The sequence below is a fragment of the Apis cerana genome, linkage group LG4 (assembly GCF_029169275.1).
Source record: "Apis cerana isolate GH-2021 linkage group LG4, AcerK_1.0, whole genome shotgun sequence".
In the NCBI taxonomy this organism is placed as follows: Eukaryota; Metazoa; Arthropoda; class Insecta; order Hymenoptera; family Apidae; genus Apis; species Apis cerana.
Window position 1 is genome coordinate 7,820,231 of NC_083855.1, and position 17,840 is coordinate 7,838,070.

General features: G+C 38.5%; 1 protein-coding gene and 1 long non-coding RNA gene across 2 annotated transcripts in view; one reads left to right on the forward strand and one right to left on the reverse strand.

Moving 5' to 3' along the window:
• The first annotated feature begins 1,071 nt into the window (after window positions 1–1,071).
• The window catches only part of LOC107995656 (mothers against decapentaplegic homolog 6), a 76,552-nt gene continuing 59,783 nt past the window's right edge, over window positions 1,072–17,840 (forward strand). Inside the window, exons 1-3 of the mRNA XM_017053305.3 lie at window positions 1,072–1,374; window positions 8,434–8,486; window positions 9,460–12,731. Coding sequence (XP_016908794.2) covers window positions 11,831–12,731 — 901 coding nt within the window. The 5' untranslated portion in view covers window positions 1,072–1,374; window positions 8,434–8,486; window positions 9,460–11,830. The remainder of the gene's footprint in view (window positions 1,375–8,433; window positions 8,487–9,459; window positions 12,732–17,840) is intronic.
• LOC133666016 (uncharacterized) lies at window positions 8,096–9,687 on the reverse strand. The gene is made up of 2 exons (XR_009829525.1): window positions 9,378–9,687; window positions 8,096–8,956 (listed from the first exon to the last, which is right to left on the reverse strand). It is a non-coding gene; the product is annotated as an uncharacterized LOC133666016 (long non-coding RNA).

Sequence of the window (17,840 nt, forward strand, 5' to 3'; positions counted from 1 at the left end):
AGATGCAAAATAATGTGATTTATTTCTAGAAATTCTTTCTTGAATTATTAAAATTATAATTAAAATTATTATGTACATTTTTCAATAATTAAAATTATTACGATAGTCTATAATTATATGTTTTAATAAGTTTAACTTTTCCTGTTAAAATAAATTGTAATTATTTATTCTTATTCTTGTTCCATACATTTACATATTTCTTATATATTTCGTATATTTTCTATATATTTAATGATAAAATACAATAATAATAAACAAATAGAAGAAGATATAAAGGATAAACAAGATATAAATTATACGAAAATATATAGGTTATGTAACCTCTCAATAACACGAGGTTGTATAGGATTAAAAACCAACGTGTTTACTTCATTCTAATGTAAACAAAACATTCAAATATACGTACACAGATACACACATTTGATTCTTACATGAATTGCTAATAACACCAGTAGTAAAAAATCTTTCATCAGCTAAATAGCATAAACAATTTAAGAGAGGAAACCGGTCATGTTTACGACAACGAAGACTGTCGATTTAACTATGCTTTACGTCCGCGAGGGAAAGAACCCCGATTCGGATACGAGTAGAGGAACGGGGGGGAAGGGGGGAATAGCACAAATGACATTGTTTATCTCCAGCTCGGGGCAAGAAAAGTCTCCGTATACGGTTAGTCGTTCGACTTCACTCGGTCAAGCACCTTCGTGTGTACGATTGCCAGCGTGTTCTCCTCGTTGGCCATGCATGCACGTACATCTCCCTCTTATCTAACTATCTCTCTTTTTCTCCGTCGTCTCCGCCACCCTCGTCTATGCGCCAATAGTACGGTCTCGTACGAACACAAACGAATCGAGAGGGTAAAACACGTATAGGGACGCATACGTGTTCACGGAATGGCGTCAAGATCCGCGTCGCCACGTTACTGGCGCGCCACTGCTGTGTCGCCGCGAATTCGCGCCGGACGAGGCCGCCCTTAGGCAACAGACAGCCACAGGGGTGAGCAGACAGGCTCCAGTCGTCCTCTCTATACTACGCTACATATTGCGCGGTCGTCGGGCTTGCGGCCAGTCGACGTTCGACGATCGACGCAGTCGGTCTTCGATTGTTAATTCCAATTTCTTGTCTTCGAATCATCCATCATTCTGAACGAATTTCGTCTCACGAATTGTAATTGCGAGAAAAATATTACAGGATGTTGATAAATTCCGGCGGTACGCGCCATTCGAATTTCCCGCGCTACGCGAGAACGCGGTATCGTAGTTTGAAGTGCCGATACATGCCAGTCTGTTATCGTGGCCTGTTTTGAATAAACTTGGAAAATTTTACGGCTACGGAGATTCTCTGCAAAGATTCATGGGAGACTTATATTATTCGGTAATTGATTGAAAGATTAGTTAATATGCTTATTACATGCGATTGATAATTGCTTGAATTTGCTAAAACGATTCGAGTGCTATCTGGTGGCTTCAATTTATGTTACTTTCATGATTTCTTTTCGTTAATTTATCTGTTGATATATAAAAATAGAAATTAATTTTGTTTTAAAAGATTATTTAAAATGTGAAAGATATTGTATAAAAATCTACAAAAGATATAAATTTCATTTTTAATTTTAAGAAAATTTATTCTATATTTAAAAAATCTCAGAATAAAAATATGAAAAATGAATTAAATAATATTAAATATCGTATTATTTATATAAAGAATAATAAAATAAAAATCAAATAATATATCAAATTAATGAATTATGTATATATATTTCATTTATAAATTAATATTAAATTGTATTATATTTTACATTTGGTGCATTGAACTTTAGATTACGGGAATTGCTCGTATAAATTCTAACTTAAATTTTGACACAGCGCATGTGCAACAGTTAACCAATAGCAGAAGGTTATCGTTGCAACAGGTAAGAAATAACGAGAGTTCAGTAATATCGTGCGTATAGCAACCACGTGTTCATATCTGTCGAAAATATTGTTTTTTAAAATAAAATACAAAAATTATATTAAATATATGTATATACATATTTCAATCGTGTCTTTAAATTTTAATCATTTTCTTATAATATAATTAATATAATTTCTGCATATAATTTTTATTTAATTTAATTTCTTTTTTTTTTGAAAAATAAAGAATAGTCTGCATAAATTTTCCGAAAAATTAATTATAATCCAATCTATTCATATTTTTATTTATTCTTCTTCTTTACTCAAATTTAAAATTCAATCATTTCTTCTTTTTTTTTATATTACGTTATTTATAGCCATGATCTACACATGAATGTAGATATGTAGATACATATCAGAACCTTCGACATTATCGTCACGGTAACATTGGCATTGAGCTTCTCTCATCTTGTGTATACAAGGCAAATTCTGATAAATGACGTTGAGAGAAAGCAATTTGTTTTATATAAAACAAATAGTATTTTATGTTTATATGTTTATATTTATTAGACTAATAATGAATTATAGCGTCGTATCGATAAAATTTATTATTCTACGCTAAATTGCACGCAATATAAAACATCGGACGAATCTAATTAATAAAGTTAATAAAGTTCAGTTGAATTTCTCGTTTGTAAAAGGTGCACAGAGTTTGTAACTCTGATTCGTAACACGATCTTTTCCGCTCGAGCTTTCATTTTGCAAAAGGTCTCCATTGAACAAAGCACCGTTAACATAAAGGAATATGCAAATATTGCATACATACACGAAGGATGCGTTACAGTTCGCGAGATATCTCTTTGAAAATCGGCTTACCATAGATTTAAATAATTCCAACGGCATCGCGACTTCAAACGTAGCCGATGAGTCCTCCTTTCAAATATTAAATTCCCCACCGTCGATGGTGCATTTTTGCAATTTGGTATGCATGCACCTCGGCCATACATACATGCTTACTACGTGCTCTCTACGGCATCTCGCCTCCCGTCAACTACCCAGCGTGCATGAATAAAGATGGTGCAGGTTTTGCTAGTAACATCGTATGCTTGTTTGAGAAGTGGCGAGGACACGTAAGAAGAGTGGAATATAGCGATGGGATCAATCCTATATTCGAACCGTTCGAACAATTTGCGCGGCAAATATGAGTTTCGAAGTGAAAATAAGTATTTCCGGAAAAAACTTGATGCGCCAGAATCTAATTATTCTTTTTTCTCTAACACTTTTCTCAATTCTTTAATTTCCACCACAAAGTGAATCCTTCGTACGCTTTCAAACCTTACCGAAGCTCAATCCCCTCGTTTTTAAATTCATCCAATCGAGAAGATCCTTCGAAATCCAAACTTTTTATCTTCCAAACGATAAAACCCGAAAATCCATTTTCCAACTTTTCCCAAACCCCATCCCGCTATCTATTTCCATCCGCGGAAGAGGAATCTATCGCGCGTAACCGCGATTTCGCCAGAGTTTGGCGCGTTGGTCCCATCGCTAGCCGAGGGCATTCGTACGCGTTATGGCAAAGAGAAATGATGGACGAAGCGGAATGAGAGGGAGAAAGAGAGAAACTGGAAAGTGGCGAGGGTGCACCACTCGAGCGGGGCGGGGGGGAGGGGAGAGGCACGGGACGGACAGGCGCCTATGGCGTGGATCCGAGTGGCGCCACCGCTAACGTAAGCGTCAGCGTTAGCGCCGGTCGCGCGTCCGGACCGGCCGATATTATCCAGGAAGTTACGAGCCGCACCTGTCCCATCATACCTCTCCCACCCATCGGACCACGTCGTCCTCGTCGTTGTGCTTTTACACAGGGCCGTCGCAACGCGCTCGTCCGACCGAGTGCACGTACGCAGGTGTTCGACGTGTATCGCTATCTCGTCTATCGCGGTCGCATCGCCGATTTTCGTGTACCGAGCAAAGTGGGATCTTCCGGCTCGCTCCGGTTTCAACGTGTAACCGGAAGATGGTCTCGCATCCGGTATACGTTGAAAAAAAAAAAGAAGAAAAAAGGCGGCGGATGTAAGGTCGAGTTGGCCGGATTCGTGATTCCTCGAATCTTCACAAAATGGGGGAGAAACGGGAGGTTGGTCGAAATAATGGGCCACGAAGCGACGAGTGAGCGTGACGAGGCTCACCGCGGCTCGGTCGAGCGATCACCGAAATAGAAACGAAATAGATGCTTTTATTTCGCGCGAAACCTGCCCATATCCCGGACCTCGGACTCGGGTTTCAGGTGTACGAATTATTCACCGTCCGGTTCTATGAAGCTTTGCAAACCTCTGGCGCCTCGATTATCGGGGATGGGGTCAGTTTCTCACACGCGTTTCGAATCGTAAATTATCACGTAAAAGTTTCGCTTTTACGGGAAATTTAGTTATTATTTGTGATTAAGCGTGTAATAGCCTTTCTTTTTCGAAACGATTTGGCCGAATTTGGTCGATCGTTTAACTATTCTCGACTTGGTTAAAGTTACTTACACAGTACTTTCGAAGCTGAGTCATCCGCGTAAGACTAAGTTAAAAGTATTTCTTTCTTTCCAAGTGTATATTCACGAGGCGCTCGAAACTTTCGAGTCGGTTTTAATTCTGTTGGACTATATTCCCGATAGGGAAGTTGTTAATGTTGTGGTCGTATTATTAGTAGTGCATACAAGGATAGAGGTTTTTTCTAAAAAACAGCGCCAACCGGAAAAATAAATGTCGCACCTTGTTTTACGACAAAGAATCGAGTAGGGATAGGCGCCAGTGATGTAGACGATTACGCACGGTCCGGCGAGCATGTCTCCCACGGCGGACAACCAGCTTTTTCCATTCGCGAACGGATGTCGTTAATGCTTTCGAATTTCCATAAACGCCTGCGAACGAGCCACGATGACACGTGATTAGATATCTCATCCTGCGGAAGAGGCGCAGAAGCTCTGTTAATTATTCTACGATCGATCTAGAATTTCCTATATACGATCACGATCGCATTATTTGATAATATTTTTGATAATCCATACGAAATATCGAAAAGAAGGAAAGAAAAAAAAATGATGGATCGATCAGAACTTCGTGCTGTGAGATAAAATCATTAAAATAGCATGTAATTAAATTAGCCTCGGATATTAATAGGTGTTCGGATAACTAACGATAGAATAATACGAGACGAAATAGATACACGCGTACACTTTCCAGTTATGTACCGTTATAAACGGTTTCAACCTGTTTCAAACGGACCTGTGACCGGTTCGAGTTATTCGAGTCAGCGAGAAAATGGGGAGAAATTTTGACGATCGGTCATTTTGACACTCGTTTTCAAAGCGTTCGTCCCGGTTGATCGGGGGAGGGTAGAACGAAAATCACGAAAATCAGCAACCGGGGACCGAGAATAGCTTGAAACTCTACGGTTCGCGGAAGATGAATTACAGTGGAATCATGAGTAGCCGGTTCGAAGAACGAAGGCGATCGTTCTCGTAGTAGGAATTTGGAGCGTTGACAGCGGCGCCGTCGGGGGGTTGGATCGTGTCATCCAAAGAAAAGTATCATGTCCTTACTTTGTACGGCATGCTCGGACAAATCCAATGAGAAATATTTGCACGCGTGTTCCGCCTCGCTTGCATGCGCCTGTCAAGGCGGCCTCTGTCGCGTTAATTCTTCCTTTTCGTTTTGCCCACACATTGTCATGCGAATCTGTTCATCTACGCCCGGACGATATTGATAATTCATTCTTGAAAAAAAAATAGACTAATCTTCGAATTTGCAATTTCTGTATCCTGCAATCCTCTTACTAATTATATTAAATCGCACACCTAAGTGATGGACAAATGTACTGGATACTTTTATAAAATTGTACTCACACGCTTACATGTGATCATGAAAAAAATTAAAAAGTATCTCTCTTTTCCTCTACGCTATCGTTTGATACATTCAACAAGTGCAAAAGTGGAAAATAAAGAAACTCGAGACTCGTAAATATCCCAGGTGAGATCACCAGATCTCCGTATTCCGTTTTCTCACGCGTGACGTTCCTTTCTGTATTGTTCCACGAGGCGCCAATGTTTATGTCAGACCGGTCGTCGTCCGGTTCATTCTCGCGGCCGTTTCGCGTGCATTACCGCAGTCCGTTCAGGCGAGTGGCATCAGCCGTGATACGTCAGGAATGGCGCCATACTCCATACTGGCCGGTACAGGGAACGTGAATAATTCTCGTGTTTGGAAATAGAACGAAGCAAAAGTGCGCTCGACCTGTTCCGCTCCTACGCTGGTGCCGTTACGAAATGGCTATCTGCGGCGGCTTATAATTTTCTACCTTGACTCTCTGGGGTGGAGGCGAACGTATAATCTGAAGTCGAAGGGGAAGTCGGGGGGAGGAGGGGATCCTGCATTTTGTTTGTTTAGGAATGTTATAATAATATCGTGAAACGAAGCCCAGTGTCGTCGCGCACGAATTCGATTTTTATTTTTTTTTCGGACCGGGATTCACATGATCGTATAATCGATTTTATTAAGAGTACTTGTTTCGCGATTTTCCTTCGCGATTCTCGAAGGAAGCTGTATTTTATTTGCTTAGGAATGTTAATAATATATCGTGAAGCGATATCCAATTTTGTCACACACGAAGTTGGACAAGCGCGATTTAAGTTAACGATGAACCGTGATCGTGTCCGATTTTTATCTTTTTGGCTAAGATGTTATTACATGGTTGTATAATAAACATTAACTACCTGAAAACGATGTTTCTTCTGGATCCTCGATGCTGTGTATCGTTCGGTTAGGAATGTTAATAATATAATAAAGCGCATCCAATTTTGTCACACACGAATACCGAACACGATTTAATTAATGAAATCCTGTTCGAGTTTTATTCATTGATTTGGTTAGGATGTTTTTATACGTGATGATCTTCTACGATTCACTCTCGCTAGAGTTCTTTTCAGAATAAATGAATATTTGGTATTCAAATTAATTTTTTTCGATTTATCTATTTTTGATTCGTATAGCGTGGATTAATTTAATTATTTTATTATTTAATCGCCAATTTTACGTAAAAAATCATTGCGTGTACTGTATATCGAGCGAATGACTGATAATGCAAATGTAATGAAGGAGGAAAGTATTTAATGATAGGATAAGAAATGAAGGTTGAATAGCTTGTAATATTGGTTTTAAAAGATAATTAGGTAAGCAATTTTAATAATTATTAGCGATGAACGTAGAGAAATTTTTGAGACGGCATACCCACATTTTTTGATTTCTTTTAAGCAAATTTTCATTTTAGCTCATAGAAAAAAATATTTATGATCGAGACAATTAAAATAATATGGGATGTAAAGAATACGAGACAAATCATAAGAAGATGAAAGCAAAATTTTTCAATGCCATTGGATAATTGGTTCATCGTTCGTACGTACAAAACGGCTTTTATCCTCCACGATATAATCTTAAGGGATACAAGTTAGAAATATACACTCGTTTGTGTGATATGGAAGTTGAGCGAAGGGCACCTTGATCAACACTTTAATTGGACCAAGACACCGAGGCACCGAGAACGTGGACGGCCCTGGAGAATTTACCAGGCTTTACCGAATGAACACACGATAAAGCGAGACAAAATCAGAACAAGAGGAAAGAAGAAAAAGAAGGGGAGGGGGGATGGTGAGTGGCGGCAGACGAAAGAAAGAAAGAGAAAGGAAAAGAGGGAGAAGAGGAAAGAGCGAGGGACAGTTTGCGGAGGCCAGGCGCCTGATTACTAGCCAGCTCAGGACGCCAGACATACATAACTAAATAACTTCCTAAATTCTATATCATTTCGGAGCGGGTTCCAACGGTGAAATAACGCGTCTAGACGTTGCTGAAGAAAACGAACAACGGACGGCGGCAAAAAAAGAGCGAGCTTTAATGCGTCAAGACGCTGATTTATCCTCCGAAGTCATTTTCAATATGGGCTCCGTGAAATAAATTAATGGCGCCTCCGTTAGCTTGCAGGGGGACAGTCGATTCAGATTTTCTTATCTTTCCAGAAAACGATGACGAATGGACGAATAATTCGAATGAATGAAATTTAATACTGATTTTTCATTCTTCTTTAGAACACAACTTATCCTTAATTTATAAATGATATTGGATGATAATTAGTATCGTTATTAAAATTAATAAAAATGTAATTAGAAATTGATGGAAGAAATATCAAACATTTAATACGAGAAAGTATATACAAAGTTTATACATATTTATAAATATCTTGTAGTATCATAAAAATTGATTCTTTTATGAATTTTTATTAATCGAGTTATTTTCAAAATAATCGATACTATTAATATTAATGATTAAAAAAAAATTGATTAATAACAACAATAAATTATATAAAAGAGTTTTAACAATAAAAATCACGTTAAGGTTAACTCACTTTAACCTTCGATATTAACAGTTTTCATAACCTACATACTTTCATTTCAACCAAAGAATACAAACGAAGTATTACTAAGTATAAATTCAAAATTCTGTTGTAGATTCACCGATGAACTCGCAAGTATTCGTTCCTGTGGACTGAATCTAAAATCGCGTGAGTATATACCAAAGAAATATATCGGTATTATTCAGATCGAGGAGCGTCATCTAGAAAGCGACTCCATAAAGCGAATTCTTTTCTGTCTGACCGATAACCGTTCTTCTTTAATATTCTTTCATCATTCGATGACGATGACACGTTGAAACGGATGTCTCCTTTACGAGAAATATCATGACTGAAATTCATCGTGGAATGTTGACCCTCAGGGTGGAGTACTTGTCGGTGACTGGCGCTGGCGCTAGGCAGAGGCGCTGGCGTCAGTCTGCTCGCCCGCTCGAGTAACCGCGACCGGCTGACGCCCCCCGTCTTCAGACGAGTCCACCTTGCGTTTTGCCCCCCTTCTTGCCTGGGATAACCTCCCCCCCGCCCTTGTTCGTTTCTTTCCCTCACCCTCCGTCATCACCACCTTTCCCTTCCGCCGCTTATCCTGCTTCACAACGTGTTCCAGTTGCATGGATCGCGAGCTAGAAGGAGATTTATGATCGATTGATTATCATTCTCAAAGTTTCCCGAAAATTCATCTGTTTGGATATGAATTCATCGAATAACGATTATTCATATCGTAATCGTTTTCCGTGCAAAAAGAAGAAGCTTTTGATTAGTTGAAACAAATATTTTTAATTTTTTTTCGCCTATTATAATATTTATAGAATTTTTTATTTCATTCGTCGATTCATTAAATTCGAAGATTCCCGTAAGTAATTTTATTTCTTGTAGTAAATATATTAAATAATTTTTTCAATATTATTTGTACGTAATGTGAATATTTCTATTCCATTGATAATATATGTGTAATATCTATCAAAATATACGAAAAGAGAGAAAATGAAGATACGTAGTATGATTTTCAAAAGTACATTTGCGGTATATCTGTAATACACGTACAAGTGGCGCCTCTTGCGGCGAACGCGACAAATAATGGCGCGGCGGCGACGGCCATGTTTAACAATCTCCCTTGTGTGTTTAGTATGCTGCGGTCGGTGTATCGGCGCGCCGAGACGAGACGGACGGGACGAGACGAGCGACGGCGGCGACGAGGAGGTGGAGGAAGAGGCGGTGGAAATCGGTGTGTGCGCTCATGACGGAGACCTCGTGCGTACCAGTCGCGTCGTCGAGCGGAGCCGAGTCGAGTCGTAGTTACGGCCGTAATCGTGGTTATTCCTCGCAACAGTTTGCTCCGAGACGACGTCAGTATCTGTGCGCGAAGACAAGAAACGATTACCAGTAGAAGAATTTAAAATAGTTAAAAATCAAGTGTAACGTCGCAGTGAAACTGAATGCAATTCTTTTCCCTGCTACACCCTAACTTTTTTTATCTGAGTACGTATCGAAGTTTTAAACGTGCAACCGAAGCGCTACTCTCGTTCGACCTCTCTCGCCCTCCGCGAGTTATATATCCGATCTACGTGCGCTAGTCCTCCCTACTCTCTTTTTCTCGGTGTATATTTTGCTCTCTCTTCTATCTGTCTGTCTTACTCACGCGTTATCCCTCCTCATTAGTATCTCACTCGTTCTCGCTGGCTCTTCGAGCAGCGATTTCAAGAATGTGACAGTGCGCGTCCTCGCGGTCGCCTCGCGCGAATAAGCCCGCAGGCCGGCGACGGCGATGGGTGACGAGCGACAAGTGTTACGGTGAATAGTGAGAACAGTGAAGAAGTAGGGAGAAAAAGACAGACGATGCAAGCGGAAAATGTCACTCGGTGATACGCGTATACGGATGACGGGGAGTGATCGACGCGACAATCTCGAATTTGAGGTTAAAGTGTCGTGGTCGTCGTCGTCGTTATTCTTGTTGTTGTTATGTGGTGCCGGTGCGCCGGCATTGGCGACGGCACGGGCAAAGGAGTATCAAGAACGAAAACGGCACTATCGTATTCTACAGGGCTTAGCAGCCCGATATTCAAGGGACATTGATCAAGCGCCGTGGTATATTGTTTCCAGACTCATCTCCTAAACGAAGGAAGCGAAAAAAAGAAAGATTCGCAACGATACAAAACAATTTTTCGTAAGGCGATTGTGCCAATGTACGTATTATATACGCGCGCGCGTGTGTGTTTGTGCTTATGTGCCGGGTCGTGAGGTTAAGGCATCACATCGCCTGTCGATATACAACGTTGAGGAAAGTCAAGAACCGGTGTCGTGTGTGCGCGCGCGACCGATTCGTGCTGCTACATCTAACGGATAAGAAGTGTATCGTGATACTAATAGTGCGCGTCCGTAACCCCGCCGGCGACCGTTGCACCGTGCACATCTACGGACAACCAAAGCTGACATTCGCGAACTGTCGAGACAAGTAGACAATCCTCGTGCCTTTTCACTTATATATTATGCGCTACGTTTTTTCGTTCTCGAAAAAATCCTCGAGTACTTTTTGTTTCCCACGACAGCAGCTCCCTTTGGACACCAACTTATCCAACGCATTTTCTTCAGTGCTGTCACTTTGTTATTCAGACGTGAAGAACATAAGATAACGTTTCAACGTTCGGTCGAAAGCAAAAACAGTCATCTCAAGGAAATAAAGTGGCGCTTTATATCCTGATATCGTGGCACACAGGTAAATGAAGGTTCAAGATTAATAGACAGTATTTTGTCTCAACTTCGTTTACAACGTATGAAAAAATTATCGTCACGAAGTGTACAGGTAATATTATTATTATACGTTGATCCGTCCCATCACTTGTCACGCGTCATCTTTAGTTGGAAATATTTTCGTTTTTTGGAAAGAAAAAGAAGAACGAATGACATTCACAAAAACTAGAGTGTCGCGTGTATCGGATCTGAGCATTTGAACCAGTTTTAGTGCGAAACGAACGCCATCGTTCTGCTACAAGGGGACTGTCATACTATTTCGGGACCGTGATCCAAAGTGCACGAGATACGTAGAGAGCATAAATAAATATACGCGCGTGTTCTGGCCCCGTCAGAAGTCTCGAGCTGGGGACCGTCATTCGTCTGTGATTCCCTTCGGTCGTATGTGTGTTGGCATAAGGCGGCGGTGTTTGTTTTTTTTTCTTGACAGTGTATAACCGCCCGGTGTATATACTTCTCGTGTTCCGTTTTTTCGTCGTCGTCGTCACGTTGGCGAAAGAGGAGCGGCAACGGGGAAACTCAGCACTGCGAAAGGGAGAGAAACGAGGCGCGGATAGAGGAAACTTGTGGAGGAAGAAGAGCGAGAGGGGACGGTGGAGGTGGTGGAGGGGGTGGTGGAAAGTGGCGTGTCCAGTGCACGGTGGTGTGACGGTGTCGCGTCAGGCACCGATTCCAAATATTTCACATTTTCCGCGCGGCTACGTTGAAAAGTACTGGCCCCCAAATGCACGTACCGCAAATCCTGTTTCATGTTCATGTTCTGGAGCAAACGGACGGCGCTCACTAGACGTCTCCTAAAGGCCAAGGTCCGTGGAGAGCATGAAACCGAGTGTGAAGCTCAAGAGGATTCGTCACGTATTCATCGCGCAAACAACACGAGTGGCACCGACAACGACACGACGAGCAACGTGACGGCAACGACGGGCCAAACAACCAGAGGAGCGCGTGGAGCGTCGTCAGGAGGTGCAGTCGGCGGCGGAAGAGGGGGAGGCGGTGGAGGAGGAGGAGGGGGAGGAGGAGGAGGAGGTAGCCGTATCTCGTCGAGTAGACTACATCAAGGTTGTTGCGGCGGTGATCAGAGCCAGGATGATGACGAGGATCCCGTTCGTTTGTTGAGGTGCAAGGAGCTCCTCAAATCGCTCAAGGAAAATCAACTAGAGATGTTACTTACCGCCGTCGAAAGTTGTGGTGCCGATCTCGGCTCGTGCATCCTCGTGCCACGCCAGCATACCGAGGACAGCTACGATACCGAGCAACAATCGCAACAACAACAACAACAACAATGTTATCGTCATCATCGTTACCACCATTGTCATTACTATTATCATCATCCAACGCATCATCATCACTATCATCATCGACATCATCGAAGACATCATCGTTCCTCGTCCTTGGAGAAGGACGACGATCAAAACTCTGAATCAGAGGATTCGTGCGCGTCGCCAATAAGACCAGATCGATGCAGAGTACCTGTTCGTGGCTCGCTCGACAATATGCCAATTGATCCTCACCTGCTCTGCTGCCAGATCTGGCGGTGGCCGGATCTCGCTCATTCGTCGGAGCTCAAGAGACTTCCTGTCTGTCATTCCGCTAAAGATCCTGTATACATATGCTGCAACCCTTACCATTGGAGTCGGCTCTGCAAACCCGGTAAGTAATTTTTCTTTTATTTCTTTTTCATTTTTTTAAAATGTTTTTTTTAACGTGTGATTATTTAAAATTAACACAGATGTGCTATTTTATGTATATACTATATATTGTTATTGATTTTTATGAGTAAATAATGAATAAAAATAGAGATGACCTTCTGATAAGTTTGAGAATTATTATGCTTTATAAGCATAATAATTTAATTATAGAAATGAAATAATGCTAATAGATTTTATTTATTTTGATTCATGTATAAATTATCATCGTGCTCGCGCCATTATTTTTATAATAATTACATCGATCTTAACCTTTCGTATACTTTCAATTCATATTATATCGTATATAAATCCAATGTTTGAACGCGAAATGAAATTTTTTTATTAGAGAAATTGTAATTTTCTAATGCAGAAACGTAATTGAGTTCGTATTAAATAGCAATTGAATAGCAATTCATTTACGAATTATTTTATAAATTTTCGTTAATTTTTAATTTTTGTCAAGACACTTCTCAAATTAATTTCTCAATTAATTGTATTAATAAATTGATTAATCGTGTTACAAATATTTCTTTCGAAATTTAAAGATCAAAAATAGATTATTAATCTTAACTCGATTCGAATAATTTTTTTTCTCTTAAAAATTAAAAACGCAATTAATTACAACAAATTCTCATATTTGACATTTACATTCTAATAAAATGGCGGAACAACACGCTATTTGTCACAATTGACAAATACATCGGGAGACCACGTTTAAACATCGGCACCCATAACTGAGAATGATTTTAAGCGTCGTTAAGATGTCTCGGAAAATCAGCTGTCACCACCATAAATTCCAGAAATAACAAATTTATGAAGTCATCTGCGTGTATATACGTATTATACCGTGAAGACATCGTAAATATAGAATTCCAATAAATTAGCAAACCTAACAAACAATGGCGCGTTATTGTCTCCGGCAGCCAATCCACAATTATATCGTAAATTGTCACCGAGACGTATTGAATAAAATTGTTGGACGAATAGAGTAGCGATTCCATGCACGGACATCTGGACACGATCGTGACAAAGTTGATTAAATACCGATAGTTCAATGCACACGTGGGGTATCGATGGTCCACAATAGTCGATAGAGGTAAAAATTTTACGAAACGTATATAAATATATTAAGGCATATTTTTATAGAAACCATTCTACTTTTACATAGAAAGAAATTTGAGATATGGAATATTTATTTTTTTTTATGGTACATATATATATCACATTTTCAGTTATTTGTGTCCATAAAATACTTTGTTTTTGCTTAAAGAGATGTATTGAAATATTTCAAAAAAAATCTTAGCAAAGAATAAATTTTAGTATTCAAAGAACAGCCTTGGATAACAATGACGATCTCCATTAAAAATACGGGTTAAACGCGCGATGATAGTTTCACGTCTTGCACTCGATTCCGTTTGGAATCGTCCAGAAACGCGTACACCACCACTTGTTCGAGACGACATAAATACGTCGAGCGATATTTCACGCTCATTCCTGTACAGTTCACGCCGTTCTGACAACAGTGGCACAAAGCCGTGCTTCATTGCCGATTCCCATGGCGAAGCAAAACCGTCCGCTTTCATCAAAATTTATTACTTCAACTGTTGCTCGCGACTGCTACCGTGAGGGCAATCAAGAACATTTACACGTATCGATACCATTCACTATTCCGCTCTTGTTTCTTTTGTCGTACACTCAGGGTTCAGGCTCGCAAAGAGGCTCTGGGTAGCCCGCGCATTCAAACGCAATTCACCGGTGATATTTTTTATTCAGTCCACGAACGCGTGTACTCTCATTTACCTAGGAACCCAACACCAGCTGGACATCGACTAATCCTCCTCGCTATCGGTAATAAATTACCGGTTTCACATTGACCCGAGGCTGCGGGCTCGTTAACGAGCCTCGTACAGGTGACGATTAGCATTTGGTTCGCGGCACGTTGTCGTTACAATGTCGGCCTTTCACGTGCTTAAATTATTCGCACGTCTCCGAAACGACGCTGGAGGTTTCGCACGTCCCAAAGACGAGGCGGTCGGATGGTTTAACGTGTATCCGTATTTCGAATAAAGCGATAGTTTTAATAGGTATTAATAATTTCGATTCGATTTTTTATTACTAGAATGTTCAATTAAATATTTCTCATAATCTGTTATTCTATTTGAAAATAGTTTTTTCTATGTTTAAAATATTATTCTAAAATAATATCTTTTAATAATCATTAGTGATAATCTTAATAATAATTTAAAATTAGAGATAAGTAGTAGATAATATTGTTTTTTAGGGATGGATAATGATATGTTCTATAATAATGATCAATTGATGATTATCAAATATTTAATATTGTTATATCATATATATCAAATATTTTATTTCATTTTTCGTATAGTCCAAAATGTTTGAAAAAAAATATGAACGATTGAGTTGTCATATTAGGATTGAAGAGTACCAGCCAGATTTTTCTTTTGAAATAAAATGGTTGTCTAGCAGGTAGGCAGTACCTGTTAGACCCATCTGCTGGACGACATTTTTTACAGGTTTTGAATGGTGTTCCAATGTAAACTCATAGCAGGTACGATTATCTTTTCAATCGAAATCTGCCTAGATTTATCAATTCCGTTTCATCTACTTTCTTTTCAAGATTTATGATTCTCTATTTTGGGAAAATGCCCATTCATCGCCTACTAACATTGGAATTTAATCTCAGTTTCTTTATTTTCTTTACTTTTTACATTTTTTCTAGTATACGGATATATAGGAAATAGATTTGTGTTAAAAAATTTTTTATTTATAATATAATTATATAATAAATAAAATAAATATTATTTTAAATATTGATTTTAAATAATTCTTTTCATTAAATATTGAATTTTCATTTTTTTTGAATATTATTTTTTATATTTAGAATTTTTCATTAATCAGCTTAATGAAATTATTCAAAATTATCATAAATCATCATATATAAGGTAAAATTATCATAAATCGTTCAGAAATTTAACATATTTTCTTCAAACACTTGTATTCTCGTGAAATAGGTTACAATTGCACACAGAAATAACAAAATCATCTAGTATATAGACTCGTGTCATTAGCTGACACCTTGCATAATCGTAAAATTTATTAATTTCGTCGTCTTGCGGCACCGTCTGTCTGCTCATTGGCGACGCGAATTCAATTATAAAAAAAAAAAAAAAAAACAGTCGCGTTCTATCGATACAAAGTCGGTGTTAGGAGGAAAGAGAGGGAGTAAATATAAGGCGCCAGCAAAACGCGTCTTTACGTAACTCCAACGAGTATTTAAGTCGGTTGTTGCCTGACTTTTGAGAAAAATTAGATGATTGACTAATCCTGATTGAAAATTTAAAACGATGAATAAATAAAATGAATGAATGAAAAGTAATTAAGCAATTTGATCATTTTATTTGATTCTTGAATGTTTTTATTATTAAATCATCAGAGATGAGTATTTATTAATTGAAAATTAACATAATCAAATTGCGTCTGTGGAAGATTGAATATTGGATGTGAAATTAATTTAATAAAATAAAGTATATTAATACGAGTAAATACGAATTAATTATGAAAATGTAATATAGTTTATGACCATTTTTTTATAATATCATGAATATGCATGTGAATGACGATAGTTTACATTATTATGATTTATTAAAATGATTTCATCGAAATCTTGATAAATTATTTAAATTACGAAAATATGTAGCTTTGATTTTTTTAAAATATTTAATATCGTAGAATTCTTGTTTAAAATAAATTTATTTTTATTTTTTATATTTTATACTCTATCTTCTATATTTTATAGTGAAATATATATATTGAATATATATAATAATTAAAGAGATAAAAATTAGTTAATACGAATAAAAAAATTAATGAAAACTTTTGTTATTATTCGAGTTCAATTACTATTATTGCTTAATTTTATTACGCTTTCAGAAACATTGAATGGGAACTTGGAAAACGAACGTTTAATACAAAATACATCTATAAATTATGAAAATTTATTGCTGCATTTCTAAAGTGTCGTTAGTATACCTAGCATCGAATATCGGTCGGCATATTTCCTCCCGAAAATATATAGTATATATATTCAAGAGAGGTTCTATTTATATTAAAATCATGTACTTCTAATCTTATTTATAATACGGCGCCAGTATATTTAATGTGCTCTAAATATCGTTCTGACGCGCAAATATCACCAACCATACGCACGACAGTGGAAGAAAAACATCTCGAAATGGTACAAAACTCGTAATTCACAACACGATCTCGATCGTGAATTTATTAAATAAAAAATCTATTTGTAGCTTATCTCAATAAAATCAACGTAGCTAACGATAAGAGGGGGAAAAAAAAGATTGTCATGACATTTAGGCATGAAGCAATAGAAAAGATATGGATACAACGGCCACGACGATAAATTGTATACGTATATTGGACAAATGATTATGGGAACATTACTCTAATCGTTTTTATGGGACCGCCTCCTTATATTAGAATGTCTACAAGAAACTCGTAAACTAATATCTCCTAGCGGTATTGCAGCAATATTAATATAGGAAACCGAGAAACTGGCACTGTTCTCGATTTCGCGATGACGACGCCGATTCGTCACAGTTCGCCGCGCTGTGCAAGATCTATCGATAATCAGGAGCGCCGGAAAATGTGCGCGTGCAAGGTAAACATAGTGGCACACGACGCACCGGTTCAGTTTCCTATTAATAACTTATAGAACCGACGAGGCTGCGGATAATATACGTAGCATATCGCCATGAATCGCGACAGAAATTCGGCGAAATGAAAATCTCTATATAGGAAAATAACGAAATCCTTCGGATTCCACGGTGAGGTTTCTACGTCTAATAATAGCGGTGGATCGCTTGCGCCAGCGTTCTCTCGTATATGTTTGCGTATGTATATGCAGAGAAGGCTGACGCGCATTTGGGAAAAGAGAATGAGAAATAACGCGAGGAGAATATCACTTGTGAAATGAGCGAATAAATGCGTCGAAAGGGATCGAGTAGAATGGTGACGATAGCAAGGGATTTGAGTCATA